The 14,741-nt window shown below is 50.9% G+C and overlaps 2 protein-coding genes across 15 annotated transcripts in view; one reads left to right on the top strand and one right to left on the bottom strand.

The window, feature by feature from the left end:
• The window catches only part of ANKS1A (ankyrin repeat and sterile alpha motif domain containing 1A), a 178,097-nt gene that overhangs the window by 158,570 nt on the left and 4,786 nt on the right, over positions 1–14,741 (top strand). For 9 of the 14 annotated variants that reach the window (XR_012897912.2, XM_075910418.2, XM_075910421.2 and 6 more), the window contains 9 exons: positions 1,569–1,721; positions 3,536–3,643; positions 9,156–9,320; positions 10,012–10,137; positions 10,620–10,691; positions 11,292–11,378; positions 12,482–12,619; positions 13,846–14,016; positions 14,525–14,623. Coding sequence is in view for 13 of the 14 variants with exons in the window: in XM_075910418.2 (XP_075766533.2) it covers positions 1,569–1,721; positions 3,536–3,643; positions 9,156–9,320; positions 10,012–10,137; positions 10,620–10,691; positions 11,292–11,378; positions 12,482–12,619; positions 13,846–14,016; positions 14,525–14,623 (1,119 nt within the window). In the remaining variant the exon portion in view is untranslated. The remainder of the gene's footprint in view (positions 1–1,568; positions 1,722–3,535; positions 3,644–9,155; positions 9,321–10,011; positions 10,138–10,619; positions 10,692–11,291; positions 11,379–12,481; positions 12,620–13,845; positions 14,017–14,524; positions 14,624–14,741) is intronic. The other 5 variants (XM_075910423.2, XM_075910425.2, XM_075910426.2 and 2 more) reach the window with 1 other exon arrangement.
• TCP11 (t-complex 11) overlaps positions 664–14,741 on the bottom strand; it is a 43,257-nt gene continuing 29,179 nt past the window's right edge. The window contains exon 10 of the mRNA XM_075910437.2: positions 664–2,237. Within this exon, the coding sequence (XP_075766552.2) occupies positions 2,116–2,237 (122 nt within the window). The 3' untranslated portion in view covers positions 664–2,115. The remainder of the gene's footprint in view (positions 2,238–14,741) is intronic.

Here is a 14,741-nt window from a genome sequence, read left to right on the forward strand (position 1 = left end):
ATGTCAATACTTCTAGTTAAGCCAAAGGTCCTGTGACCCAGCTTGAATTCGCACCGATAGGCTAACCGAGCTCCAGTGCTCAAACAAGGCAGTCTTCCTTTGCCCCGATGTCTCAGGTCTGTGCCAGGGGCGGCAGTGTGAAATTGGTCGCTGCCTTATCTGTGCCAGCGGCATGTAATGAGGGCGATTTCAGGCACTTGGAACAGGGCAGCATCAAGTCTGTGGGCAGCAGGATGCCTACCACTAGTGCATGAAGGAAATAAATGGAATGTGTTAAATGGAGCGACTCGCCAGTACCATTTGTTAGAGGAGAGTATGCCCAGGAGTTGAAGGGAGAATTCAGCAGTCTCCTCCAACCTGCTCTTTGCTCACAAGGGGCAGACAGACTCTGTCAGGTGCTGGAGACTGAGATGGACTGGATGTGGGCAGCCTTTATAAATAGATGAGAACGTGGCTGCCTCTTCCACCAGCTAGGCTGTTCCCTGCTGCAGTCACTTGTGAGCAGGGTATGGTCCTGACCCTGGAGCTAGCCCAGGTGTTGTTGGATCACCAGCCTAATTCCTTCACAGCAGTGACAGCGTTTCCCTGCCAGAAGTGAGGGCGGGGGTGGGGGTCTGTCTAGTTGCTAGTGGGCAGTTGCCCCACCATAAAAACCACCAGCACTTCTGGTGCGAACCACCAGCCTTTATTATGCTTACAACAGTAATGCTGAGGCCTGCCCAAGCTATGGAGATGGCCCTCAGCTCTGCAGTGTCCCTCCAGCTCAGGACGAAGGTTTTTTGATGCGGATGCTGGGGAGAGAGCCTGCCTGTCTGCTATCACCTGATAATTGAGGGACTCCTTCTCCTAGGCTATTTAATACAGTGACTTCTGTGAGCATTACATTGACCAAGAGAAGATTTTCCTCCCAGCCTTTGGTATTGCGAACAGTCCCCTCAGTCTCCCTTTTCTGGCAGCCTTCTCCCAGTGCGCAGATGTGTTGGATTGTACTCTCCCTCCCCCAGCTGAACCCAGCTGCTTGCATATGACACAGTTACTCCTGAATCACAGAGCCTGCTTCTCAGGCTAGAGCCCAGGGTGGGACAGCAGCGCTGTGCTCTCACCAGTGCTGTTGGGGGGAAAACACCTCTACCCAAAGGTACAACTGACTGGAGTTCAAGCTTTGCTGTGTTCTGAAGACACAACAGGAATATGAACTTGTTCCCAAGCTGCTATGTGGCTCTGGGCTTTAAAGGGTCAAAGCGGAAGGGAGGGGATGCTCTCCAGTGAGCACAGCATGGGAAATTCCTGGATTCTTTCCCAGTTTTCTCACTATGCAACCTTGGACTTGCTGGTGAACCTCAGTTCCTCGCTTGTTCACCTGTGGACGGGATAACACATTCCTGGCCCGGGGCTGAGGTCTGCTTGGTTCTTTGAGATCCTCATGTGGAAGTCACTGTACAAATCCCTGGTATAGGTTTGTAATTAATTACATGGGGCTTTAACTGCAGCCACTGTAGGTTTTGGAATCCAAGCTTTGGGGGCTCCCTGGAGCCTTTTTAACCCTTTCTTGTCTTTCACATTTTTAGGTGAAATCTCTAGGTTGCGACGGGAACAGCCAGCCTTCGGTTTCTGCTTGGCTTGACTCTTTGGGGCTGCAGGACTATATTCAGTCCTTCCTGTCGAGTGGCTACAGCTCCATTGACACTGTGAAAAACCTCTGGGAGCTTGAAATAGTAAATGTACGTACTGGCTTTCCCTCCAAGCAGGTGCGACTTGCAGAGAGATTTGTTAAGCCCAGTGCAGCAAAGCTGTAGTACCTGTCACATGCAAAGGTGTGAGGAGAATCAACACCAGTGTAGGATGATTCTGTGCCCAGCCACTGTCGCTGTTTGGAGAGTTCACTCTGAGGCAGCAGGACCACTCTTGTGAGCATGGTATAATAGACAGACCCATGGCTCCCAGCAGCTCGTAGGCCTGGGGCTTAGAACAGCCTGATTCCACTGGGAGGCAGAGTTGGTGTCCATGAAAGGGAAACAAGCAGCAGTGAAGGGCCCTGGAACAACAGAAGTTACCTTCGCTGAGATGCACGGTGTCATGCTTGGGGATTAGAAAAGTGTTTGACTGGGTCCTGACTCAGGGAGAGCCTGTACATGTGCAGATCTGGTCTTTGCTGGGAATGAGAGGATACCAATTGTAATGGGGTCTGCTCCGATTTCTTTCTCTCCGCATTTCATGCGGCTGATTCTTCAAGAGTCCTGAGATGAAATAAAACAGCCCGTTTGTCTGATTAAAATGTAACCTGTCTGCTGCAGGTTTAAGGTTTTCACCCTGCAAAAGATAACTGTAGTTATTTGTATATGGTTGGGGTACTGGGTAGCCTCATCTAGTGGTTTAAGATTGGGATTGAACACTAGCAACAGCCCTACTCTCTCAGCTGTGATGCTAACTTGTGTGTGACTTTGGATGCATCACTTAACCCAGGGGTCTCCAACCTTTTGAAGCATGAGATAGCTTTTTGAATTTAAGTGCAATCCAGGATCCACCTCCAATCCAAACACCCTTTCCCCGCCTCCTCCCTGCCCCTTCTCCGTGGCCTGGCCCCTGCTCACTCCATCTTCCCTCCCTCCCTCTTCTATCCATCCTTACTCACATTTATTGGGCTGGGGTGTGGGGGAGGGGGATGCACTCACTGATCTTGGGATAAAGGATGTGGAGTGAGGGAGGGGTTCTGAGCTGACCCTGGGGCAGGGAGTTTGGGTGCAGGGGGACTCAGAGGTTGGGGTGCAGGAGGGGTTCAGGACTGGGACTGGCATTCAGAATGCAGGTTCCAGCTGGGCACCGCTTACCACAGGTGGCTTCCAGGGGAGGAGGGGTGCAGGGAGCTAAGGCAGGCTTGCCCTCCACCACTCCCAAAAGCAGCCAGCAAACTATCTGCCCTGTGAAGATGGAGTACAGGGTGAGGAGAGGGGCACCCTGACATCAGCATCCCTTCCTCTTCTTCCTGTGCCCTGTACAGCAAGTAGGAAGCTCCTGGAGGTAGGGGCACAGAGGGCAGGAGCAGCATGGCAGAGCTGAGAGGGGCAGCTGAAGTGCCAGTACTTGACAGCCTCCCAGCCAAACCTGCCAGAGGTTCCATGATCTACCAGTAGATCCTGATCTACTGGTTGGTGACCCACTACCTTAACCCCTGTGGTCCTTGGTTTCCCTGGCTGCTCCCAATCTCACAAAGCGGTGGTGGGAACAGATGGATTGGGTCCTGTTCGCACAGTGACGCTGTGTACGTGCTGAATTGGGAGCAAGTGTATTTCCTGCACTAGCAAATTCGCCTCCTTTTTGGGATGAATCTGAGAGGAAATGACACCAGGCTGAGCAGCAGAGATGCTGAACAGTATCAGTGTGGGGAGGGATGCCCAGCAATGGGACAATCCCATTGGCAGTCAAAAACTGGCAGCTATTAGTTCGCCTGGAAGATAAAGCCCCACAGGACACGCTCGGGGGATATTGCCATCGGCCCGCCTCTGAGATCTGAGCTAACTTTGCCTCTTGCTTGCAGGTGCTGAAGGTGAATCTGCTGGGCCATCGGAAGCGAATCATAGCCTCCTTGGCAGACAGACCATACGAGGAGCCGCCCCAGAAGCCACCACGGTTCTCCCAGCTGAGGGTGAGTCATTGTTTGTGTTGCTGGCTGCCTGATTGATAGTGCTCCACACAGACCTAGCAGTGACTGCCAGGATGTTTTCTTCTGCGCCAGCTCAGCCTTTGCTTCCCTTCTCTCCCCCTCCTCTCCCCCCCTTCACTTTCTTTATTTCTGACGCAGACTTGGGTTGGTTCTTAATCTCCTTTTTGATGAACTGACCCCTCTGGGGATCTGAGAGCGTGCCAAGAGCCCAGGTGCTACAGAAGCTGTCCAGAGGGGTACCCAGGCACAGATGGGAAAGTAGGGACATACTGCTCTCTCTGAGCCTCGCTGTCTCAAAAACACGAGAATTTCTCCTAGCAGAGTCAGTAAAAGGGTCACAAAAATAACCTCTCTGGGTGTCAATATTTTATAAGTTAACTTACTTGAAATATTTACTGTGGGTAGTAAATTTCGAGTGGTTTCAGAGACGTGCATCAGTTTTTTAAAGTAGATTTCAAACCTAGTTGCTTTAACCTTCATTCTAAAAAGCAAAATTCCTGTGACCTACTGGGGACTGAGAAAGGCTGGATGTTACTTCTAGGTCTCATGTCAATTCCTGTGACAGTGCGTTGGGGGTCCCCCGTCTCCTGCACCCCGAAATGGCACAAACAGACTCCACCAGCCAGTAGAACTGAGGGTGGTTTATTGCTCCTCCAGGATACAGCATAGCACAGATGTAATCTGGTTACAGGAACTGGGGGCTAAGAGGCCTCAGTGCCCCCCTTGAGATAGGGGAATCCCAGCCCCCTCCCCAGTTCCTTCTCCCCTGCTTTCCAGTCAGGAACCAACCCACTCTCCTCCAGCCCTGCCCCCCAGCCAGGGCAGCATTCCACCTCCCTTTGTTCCTCTCCATGGGGGTCAGCTGGCCAAACCAGTTGGGATACCCTCTTTGCATAGTGACTCATCGCTTGTCTGCTTGGTGGTGCTACAGATAGCAGCCAGAGAGTTAGCAGGTTACCCCCCACTACGTCACAATTCCATCGATCTTTGTGAAATTTTTTCCCCGATAACTTGGGGCAAAAAAATGGACCTTGCAATTTAGACAGCAGCATCTCTGCCTCTGTGTAGGGGATAGACAGCATTGGGTGCAAGCTTGTAAGTTGGGACAGTACAGTCCAAACACTCCCACTCAGAACCTCAGATCTTGGTCTGAGCCATGCACTTTAGCCCCACCGTGTCTGTTGCCAGTCAGAGCCCTGAATTGTGGCTCTATTTCCTGTTAATCTTTTGGCTGATTGTGCTTTTCAGAAATGTAAAAGCCTAGTGTGAAAAACAACCTTCCTGGTACAGAATTGAGTCCAAGGCTAAAGCACAGGGAGGTCATGAAGTCAGCTGCATGTATTGAGGAGAGATTTGTGAACTGCTGTCTTGCAACTTGGGTCATGCAGAAAAATGTTGCTAAAGGTTTCAAGGAGCATGTTCCAGCTGATTTAGTGATGACATAAGGGTTTATGAGTTGGTCATTTTAGCTGCACTTCCCTATGTGGGGTGAAGTACTGACCATTAGGAGAAGCATGTGATTTCTATTTCCCTTTTTTCTCTGCCATGGAAAACAAACTGCAGAATGTATGCATAACAGTGCCGGGCCTGATCATGCTGAGTGCCCTCAGCTACTGTCGAAGTCACTGGAAGCTGAACATGATCTGTATCTTTCAGGGTCAAGGTAGAGGGTTAGGAGAAATCAGGCCAGTCTCCTTTCTCTCTTCACTGAACCCCGGTGTTCCCAGCAGTGTGTGTAGTGCCAGGGCATGATCCTGCTGTTACTGTAAGGCTTTGAAGGTGCTTAGCACCTGGCCCTTCAGTCACTGGACTTCATGTGTGCAGCAGCAAAAGCCTCAGCAGCTGCAGTCTCTCAGCTTCTATGCCTATGTAGTTAAGTGCAACTGCTACAAGGAGCATGTGGTGAGAGAAACAGTTCTCAGTGGCTTCATCTGAGTGTCGCTTTCTTAGTCCATTGTTTGAGAGATGCTGATTCCCGTTACGGTCTCAACGAAGCAACATCTGTGTGTGCGAGAACTGTCTTCAAACACCCGACTGATCTGCACTGATCAGCTCAGTTTGCTCCGTTATAGCTCCCGGGGATCCACCTGTGCTTTTACCATTGGGAGCCCGATGCCTGCTTGCCTGCCTCCTTGGTCTGTTTGGGGTTTCTTGGGGCTCTAGGCCTGTTTTTCAAAGGCACTGGACACTTACATCTCCTCATGACTTCCAGTTCAGTAAGTTGCTCATGGGTGAGACCCTTGACAGTCTGTCAGCTGGGCTAGGTTGGGGGGGGGCACCACCTGTGTAGGCTGCTTGCCGGTAGTAGAATTGCTCCCTGCCCCGAAAACATTTCACTCGTGTGGCCTGGCAGCGACACAGTATTCTGTGTTGAGCGATTCTCAGCTGCACCTGAGATTGACAGTGTGTGCGCGCCAAATCTGCAGTGTTGGAAATCGGATATTCCTGCAGCACCCAGTGGGAATGGCTGACAGGTTTGCTTTGAGGGTAAGGCAATCTTTCTCATCTTCCTTTTTGTAATCTGGCATGTTGAGTACAGGAGCCCTGCTCAAGGCCATTTGCCTTGGGTCTCAGCCATTGCTCTGCTCCTCACTTCAGGGGAGTGCTTCCTTTCGCCTGAGCTTGGGTTCAGGGCCTCAGCCCATGCTTCTGCTCAGCTGACTTGCTCATTCTGGGTCGCTGGCAACACAAGTTATACACCCTGTGGTGTAGGCTAAAAGCAATACCTGGAATACGTCACATGCTGCGTGGCTCATGCAGATTCCAGCCTTGAAACTGCTTTTAAGCAGCTGGTAGCCATTTCCCTTGGTTGTTTTTAAGGTCTGGAGGAATAAGTACAAGCTTGGAAGAGCTGCCAGCATTCAGACGGGCTTTGGTTTAGGCAAACATTGTAGCCAGTGCATTTTTAGTCAGACGCACCAGTACCTCTGCAGCATCGGCTCTGTCCGCAATGAGAAACCACCCCCTTCCCCTCAACAGTCCTGTGCCATGTTTGTAGCTGTTAATTGTGATGACTGGCCTGCACAAAGGGTGTTGCTCTGGTGTCCAAGACAGTGAGGTGGCTGGGCTGTACTGCCTCTCTAAATGGCCTGACCATCGCAGCAGAGGCCTGCGGGGGGCTTGTAGAAGCAGTGCCCTGAATAAATATGTGCAGCAGAGGTGAGCTGCGAGGAGTTAAGCCACCCTGTCCAAGGTGCACGCCCGGGAAAGGACAGCGGTGCTGGCATCTGACTGGGGCTTGGTGTTTTATGCTTTCTAGAAACAAATGAGTTTTGGCCTTGCGGGTGGAGGGTGTGGCATGTGGAAGGGGGTACGTGCTGCTGAGTAGACTCGCAATCTGCGAGCACCAAGGTGTCCGTGATACACGGCAGTGGTCACAAGCTCAGGACCTCGCCACTTTCTTTGAACACTTTTTTAAATGCCAAAAAGGGATTACTCCTGTGTCCTGGATCCTTTCTGCTCCTGTCACTGGTTCAATTCTAGACCAGGCTGGTGTCCCCTGCTGGCTGTTTAGGTGCAACTTGCTTATCCATAGCACAACCCACCATCACAACTGGCACTAGAGCCTTCAGTGCTCTTCAGTCAAGAACTGAGCAGGAGAGGCTGACTTCCCTCCCTTGGGTCCCTTCTCCTCTTCCCCTGAGCTGGCTCCTTCCACCAGGGGATGTAATGCGGGAAGGAGGGGTGTAGCTGTGTCCTGGCATGACAACCTGTACTTGCTTGAATACAGAAGACTGGTCCCCATGACTGACTCCTACACCTGCCATTAGCATTGAATCACAGGCTTCATAGATCTCAGATGGGAAGCAAACAGCTGAGAATCCAAGATTCTCTGAACCCTCTTCTTGAGACCAACAGGACCGAAGGAATAGAGAGAAGCGCCTTGGCACAGTGTCAGCTGATTGAAGTGCCGGGAAGGGAGGAGGTAAAAGAGAATGGGGCCATTTGTAACATTTCCTGATGCTACAGCTGTCGCGTTCCTAAACCTGATTCTGGCATGGCAGAACGGAAGGATGTTGGGGAAAATGAAGGGAGGATGTTGAATGGAACTAATGCATGTTGCAGCTGTGAGCTCCCAAAAGCACCAGCTTGAGTTCTCTGCTTTGTCTTCTGGGCCCTGGATCATCACGTACCGGGAGTGACTGACTCTCTTCCCCACAATTATAGCCAGCCAGTTGTAAGGCATTTGAATTGCTCTTACCGCTGGGCTATCTAAGGCCTCTAGCTTGGTTGGTAATTGCTATGATACCACTTTAAATGCAGCATTCAGAGTGCTTTGAGGCAAATCTGGGCCTGGCCAAAAGTCCGTCCATGGATGCCTGCTCTGGAGTGAGAAAACTTGCAGTAAAGGTGACAGTGTTTGGATGCTGTAGCAGTGGGGCCAGGTGAGAATCTAAACATGTCCTGGAGGGATTGTGGGGAGAGGCTGAGGAGAGACCTGACTGGGTGCCTTTCACAGAAGCCAGCAAGGAGAAGTCTCTGAGGGACAAGCAACCAGGGGACAAGTCACAGGTCCCTTTAACGCTTGGGTCTTGCGCACCCTTTGTACAAAATGCAGGACAATGTAGCACTTTAAAGACTAACAAGATGGTTTATTAGATGATGAGCTTTCGTGGGCCAGACCCACTGCCTCAGATCAAAAAAGGTTTTGATCTGAGGAAGTGGGTCTGGCCCACGAAAGCTCATCATCTAATAAACCATCTTGTTAGTCTTTAAAGTGCTACATTGTCCTGCATTTTGCTTCAACTACCCCAGACTAACACGGCTACATTTCTATCACTACCCTTTGTACAGGCATTGTCAGTGTGGGATTGGCAGAGCCAGATTTCTGCCCACATCCCTGCTGAATAATTCAAGGCCAGGCTTTGCATTCACCTTCGAGCAAGCCACCCCTAGGCGCTGCACAGTACCCTGGATAGCTGCCAGAAGCCGGCCACGCATGATCCCAGCTACATGTTTTGTTAGTTGTTGAAGTGCTATCAGACTATTTGTTGTTGTTTTGAAGACTCACTTGGCTACCCCCTGAAACTTAAATCAGGTGGTCAGGGAAGTGCCCTGCCATACATAGGTGAGTTAATGAGCTGTCTAGTGGCTTTGGGTCAAATCAGTTAACAGCCCATTAGCACACTGTCCCTGGTGTATCCCAGAGATGACTGGACTCTGGCTTACAGCACCTGTCAGATTCCTCATGTTCCTTAGGGCAGGGCCGGGCCAGTGCATCAAAAAGGAGATTTCTGCAGGGAAGACCATGTGTTAGCTGTCTCCATTATACTGCTTTTCCTCTTCCAAGCCACGGGTTGCTTTAGGAGTGGATGATTCAAATCTGCAGCACTCCCAGCTCTGTCTCCACGTCCTTCTTTGGCAAGTTGGTCCCAGAAGGAGACCAAAATTTTAATTAAAATTAACCAAAATTAATTTAAAATGCCAAATGACTGCCATAGCCAGCTTGCAAGGACTGTGGCTCTCCTTTAGAGCTGCATCTCTCTGCCTCCAGTGCCAGGATCTGATGTCCCAGACTTCCTCACCGCTGAGCCAGAATGACTCCTACACAGCAAGGTCTGCGGAGCTCTTGCTGCCTTCAGGGGATACTGGAAAGAGGCGACATGACAGTGGCCATGATGCTGCTTCTCACCCCAGAGCCGACAGATACAAAGTACAGGTCAGTGTGAGTGTTTTTCCCCTCTCAAATCTCAAGGTTTTCTCTACTCGGGAGCCTGCACAGATCCCCGGTGGTGTGGCTGGAGACATACCTGTGTCCCCCAGATAGGCTAGTGAGGCCCCCTTAGACGGTTTGACAAAAGGGGCTTGGAGTGTAAAGAGGATGCAGCATGGCCTAGTGGTTAGTGGAACACCTAGGCTCTGGGCTCACCTGCTCTGTGACTTTGGACAAGTCACTTCCCCTTTGTGGGTTTCATCTCCCATCTGTGAAGTGGGGACAGGACCCACCTTTGTGCCCATCCCATAAAGTCCAGTGCGTGCAGGGCTTGCTTTTCCGGAAGTGCGTCTTGCCTTGTGCTCTGATGTCCAGAGGATCCTGGGAGCTATGAGACAGAGGGCTGGGATGAGAACAGTGAAGCTCTCTGGCTGTCCTGGGCCCTCTGAAGAATTCCCCTGGTTGGACTGATGTTTTTACTAGGCTGTTAGCACTGAGAATCAAGCCTGAGCTGAGCAGGGAATAGCCACTTGGACCATCTGCCGCCTTAAGCCACTATATTGCTGTGCCTGTCAACATGAAACGTGGGCATTTGTTATGCTCTCCCTGGGTCTTCTGTCCCATGCTCTGCATGCATCAGAACTAGTAGTCTGGCTGGGTCCTCTCTGAGGTTTTACACTTACGCTTGTCCCCTCAGGAGGAGCATCGTGAGTCCAGACTGACTCTCAGGCCCCCAAGTCTCGCTGCGCCATACGCGCCTGTCCAGAATTGGCAGCACCAGCCTGAGAAGCTCATCTTCGAGTCTTGTGGGTACGAGGCCAATGTAAGTGTGTTTCTGCTCCTTGCCTCCGGGGGGAGTTTATGCTCTGGCCTCACCATGCAGGGAAGTTGCAGCCCTTTTAACCCCATGGCACTTGTAGTGAGGCTCCTTTCAGTGCTCTCTTCCCGGGACAGCCTGACACGGCCACTGGTCTCCAGCAACTACTGTGCAGAGCCCTGCGCTTAGTCCCTTGGCGGGAGCCAGCATGAGCCATTGTTTCACGGTGGGGACGGGCTCTGGGAGGAATCTAGACACATTGGCCTGAGCTGGGAGGATGGTGCCTGCCCCAGGAACTGAGCTGGAGGGGAGCATGAGAGCATCCCCCAGGCCTGAATGTGACACCCCCCCCTCTCCTGAGGGCAATGAGGAACCCGATTTTTCAGCCATTTGCTGTGCATTGCTCTGGGGGCTCGAGCAGTTTAGAGGCTTCCAAGCTAATCGAAGCCAGTAATAGTGGCATCCTTTCCTCACCTTGTTTTAAACAGTATCTGGGCTCCATGTTAATCAAGGATCTTCGAGGGACGGAGTCGACACAGGATGCCTGTGCAAAGATGAGGGTAGGTGTATGGGGCTGCCAGGAGAAGCCTGGCGGGTGTTGAGCATGATGTCCATGGGGACCAAGGTTGCACATGAAAACTGCCTCGGTGCAGGGCTGAGGCGGCCTGGCATGCAGAAATGGTGCATTTCTCTCGGCTGGAGGAAGTCTTGGAGTGAAATGTTTGTTCTCAAGCTGCATGTCATCCAATTGCCCTTCCCCCCTTCAGATGTCAGTCACTGGGAAAGAGGAGCCTTTGCTGCACAAGGTGCTTGTGTTACTGTGGTCCCAAGCCAGGTCCCTCTTCCATTCCGGAGCACTGGGCTCCCCCCCCCCCCCCCCCCCCAAAAAAAAAAAGCCACTGGATGATCTGAAGAATTGGGCTGTGCCCAGGAAAGCTCATGATCCCATCTCCATGTTTTGTTAGTCTGTAAAGTGCTACCAGACTATTTGTGTTTTAAGTTTATCCTGTACAGACTAACTCGGCTCCCCCTCTGAAGCTTTTGGGCAAAAAGGGGTAGTCATGGTGCTGGCTAGTCAGATCCCTTGCTGCAATACCTCCTCCAAGTCTCATTGGAAGTGTTTAATTTGTACCTGTTTATCTGTGCTCGTATTTCTGCAGAAGTCCACAGAGCATATGAAGAAGATCCCAACCATAATACTGTCCATCACTTACAAAGGGGTGAAGTTCATAGACGCTTCTAACAAGGTACATTTAAAATGCTCTTGGCTTAGCGTTCAGATGGGCCAGCATGTGCACCTTACTCCTCACTCGCCTTCTGTGTGTGAGACTTGAAGTCCTGTCAGCTGACTCTATAGCCACAAACATGTGCACACTCTAGCTAGCCCTGTGGAGCCTGCCTGGCCACAGGAGTCAGCCTTTGGCATCAGTAGTCAGCAGCTGTGTTCTGAGTGGGGAATCTTCCCAGTAGTGATGAAAGGGGAGGCAGAGAGCACCCATGAATTTTCTGTTTCCAAGCAGAGTTCATGGTGCTACATGTCAAAGGCAGTTTTACCTGGTGACTGGAGGAGGGGATGGAGTCACACTGGGAGCTAGTCTCAGGCTTGCCTTGACGTGCTCCATGCTGTACTCTGAAACACTCTGACAGGTGCTGCAGAAGAGCACAGCACTACTGGTCAGGGGGATCTAATGGTTTTCACTAGTGCTCCATGGTGGCTGACCACTCGTATGCCTGCAGACTGTAGGAATACTGCTTCCCCTCTGAGTGGTGGTGATGTTTCTCCTTAGACTAAGAATTGGTTTCTAGGACACGGGCGTTGCAATGTGCCATACCCCTTTATTCTGTGCCTGCTTGGGCTAGCTGTGAGCTACTGCCCAAGAAACCAAATTCCTAATTCCTCCCTTTGACTCCTGCAAGATGTGGGACTAAGACTTGGGTAGCTCTGCCCGATTGCCAACATCTCCCATCTGTCTGTTTGCCCTTTTGTCTGCAACATGCTGCTCCATTTGTCAAGTGTCTTCAGATCACTGTACTAGAAACACATGGTGAAAACCCTAAGTTCATTTAAAAATGGCTCGAGGTGCTATGGTCCTGCTGTGATGGGAAGCATCAACTGTTCCCGCATCAACCGGTCTGGTGAGAAGTAGAATAACCTTCCTAGGAGTGCTAAGAGCACTCAAAGGACAGCCAGGACCTCCTCCCAATTGTACGTGAATTCCCTCATCCCAGTCTCTTACCTGCACTCAGCTAGGTGTTTTGCTGAGCTTGGATAGGTGGTCATGACTTGCTAGAGGGAGATAGTCCACCTGTCTGTCCCACAAAATCAGCTGTCTGTGTTTAACTCTGGTAGAATGTTATCGCCGAGCATGAAATCCGGAACATCTCCTGCGCGGCCCAGGACCCTGAGGATCTCTGCACGTTTGCCTATATCACCAAGGATCTGCAGACCAGCCACCACTACTGCCACGTATTCAGCACTGTTGACGTGGTGAGTCGCACATCTGTATTAAAGGATTCTTGCCTTGCCCTGCATCCTTATGTGCTACACAAGCCATCTATGTGTAGAAATGCCACTGAGACCAGACGGCACTGACCAGCTCGCTGCACACCAGGGCCTCGGGGGAGTTTCTCTAGAAAACAGGGCAAACCCCTACCATGGAGCTGAGTTTGTCTCTCACAAGGAGGAAGGACCAAATGGATGCTGCTGGGAGTTGAACCTGTGAATCCGAGGAGTGCTGAGCTTTCCCTTCCAGCTCTCGCCATATCCCAGTGCACGGGTAGATAATCACATACCATGCAGATTCTGCTGTCAGATGACAGTGGAGAGTGTTGCACTGTAGCTCTTCAGAAAGTGGAGATGGAAAAACTTCATTAGCTTCTAGGGGATGTAAAATCTTTTAATTGGTTACTGATTAAACGAGGGGAGGGGCAGCTGTGGGTAGGTGAGAGCATCTCACTGGTAAGCCTCACGCATAAAGGGTGAGGCTTACCTGTTAACCGTTAACATGCAGTTCATCTTTTGGGGCAAAATTGTTCCATCCAGTGATTCTCCAGGGACTCGGGCCTAGTCTACACACATGTATTGTTTTAACTACACCAGTACACCCCCTAATGTGGCCTCAGTCACATGGGTCTAAGGGTGTCTTATGCTGGTATTGCTTATTCCTCGTCCCTTTCATGTCAGCTGTCTTTTGTATAGGAGTCTGTATGCCTGTGTAACTGGATCCTCACTAGGGGGACTGTACCATCATTAATTCAGCAGAAAAGCCAAGCCCTGCCCCCTTCTGCATGACCTACTGTTAGAAGTAAAAGGCTTGAGGGAAAATAATGGTCTTGGAGCTAGTTCAGCAAACCTGTGAATAGATTCCAAAGGCAGTTCACTGCCAACTCTGTAGGCCTGCCTGGAGTCCCATGCCACCTATGGGGGAAGGCAAAGCCAGCTGATGCAGAATAGCTACTGCAACAGATAACAAGGCTTGCAATGTGGGCTGTTAGCCTCGGGCTAACACCAAGATAAGTGGGGCATCTTTGAAGCCCAAAGGCCCAACTCAGTCTCCACTCAGCAGCTGGCCTTCCTGTTGATGGTGCTTGTTTTCTAGACCCTGCTTGGAAGCTCTGTTACCAAGGGAAGCCTTCTACTTGCCACTAGTGCATGGATTTTTGTAGCTAGCCTCTTGCAGTGCTCTGAAATGGTTCTGTGTGGTTTCTCCAAAGAACCTGACGTACGAAATCATCCTGACGCTGGGACAAGCATTTGAAGTTGCCTATCAGCTGGCCCTCCAAGCGCAAAAATCAAAATCCACCAGTGCTTCGTCAGCAGAAGTGATAGAAACGAAATCTTCCAAACCGGTGCCTAAACCTCGAGTTGGCATGAGGAAATCCGCAGTATGTATGCTTGGGAAAGTTGGCTTCAGATTGTGGCTTCTTGATGGTATTTTGCATGGTGTGAGCGCAGTAGTGACCCCTGCCCCCAAATCTTCCTCCCGTGCAATAGGCTTTAGATTTCCATGTTTTTCTGTCCCTTAAGATGATTTTCAGTGGTGGGAGCCTTAATGTAGATAAGGAGCTAGTAGCTGCTAATGCGTGATTCTGTAGTTCTCTACTGAGTATACAACATGGTGGTAGATGTTTGTTGACTCCTTGCTTTCCCACTGGTGGAACTGTAGCAGGTGGGAGATGGATTTGAGGGCAGAGGGCAAACACCCCAGCCATGCACAATCCAGAGAACTGAGAAGAGGGCTGTGCACCAAGCTCGTATCCTGCATCGGAGTGATGTTGATACAATCAGGAGATGAGACTGGTCCGGAGCATATTTAAAATAGGGTCTTGGGATGGTTGTTGCTTTCCTTTAATGTCACCTTTTGTCTGTGTTTTGCTTGCTCCCATTGCCCAGGTGCCGCTCCCTCCCGATAGTCGCTGTTGTTACTGTCACACCTGTACTACACACCGTCCCTCCTATCTGCCGCTGCAGTCTGTTAGTCAAGGAGCTAAGGTCTCTACCCTTCTTGCTGTCTTGTGTTTTGTGGTGATGAGCTCTGAGCTTCCTTAGTTATGAGCAGGCAACCCAGCTCTCTTGAAAGCCAACCTCCTGCTTTCCCACGTCTCTGCTG

This window comes from Pelodiscus sinensis, chromosome 27 (genome assembly GCF_052426305.1).
Source record: "Pelodiscus sinensis isolate ZL-2025 chromosome 27, ASM5242630v1, whole genome shotgun sequence".
Lineage (NCBI taxonomy): Eukaryota > Metazoa > Chordata > Testudines > Trionychidae > Pelodiscus > Pelodiscus sinensis.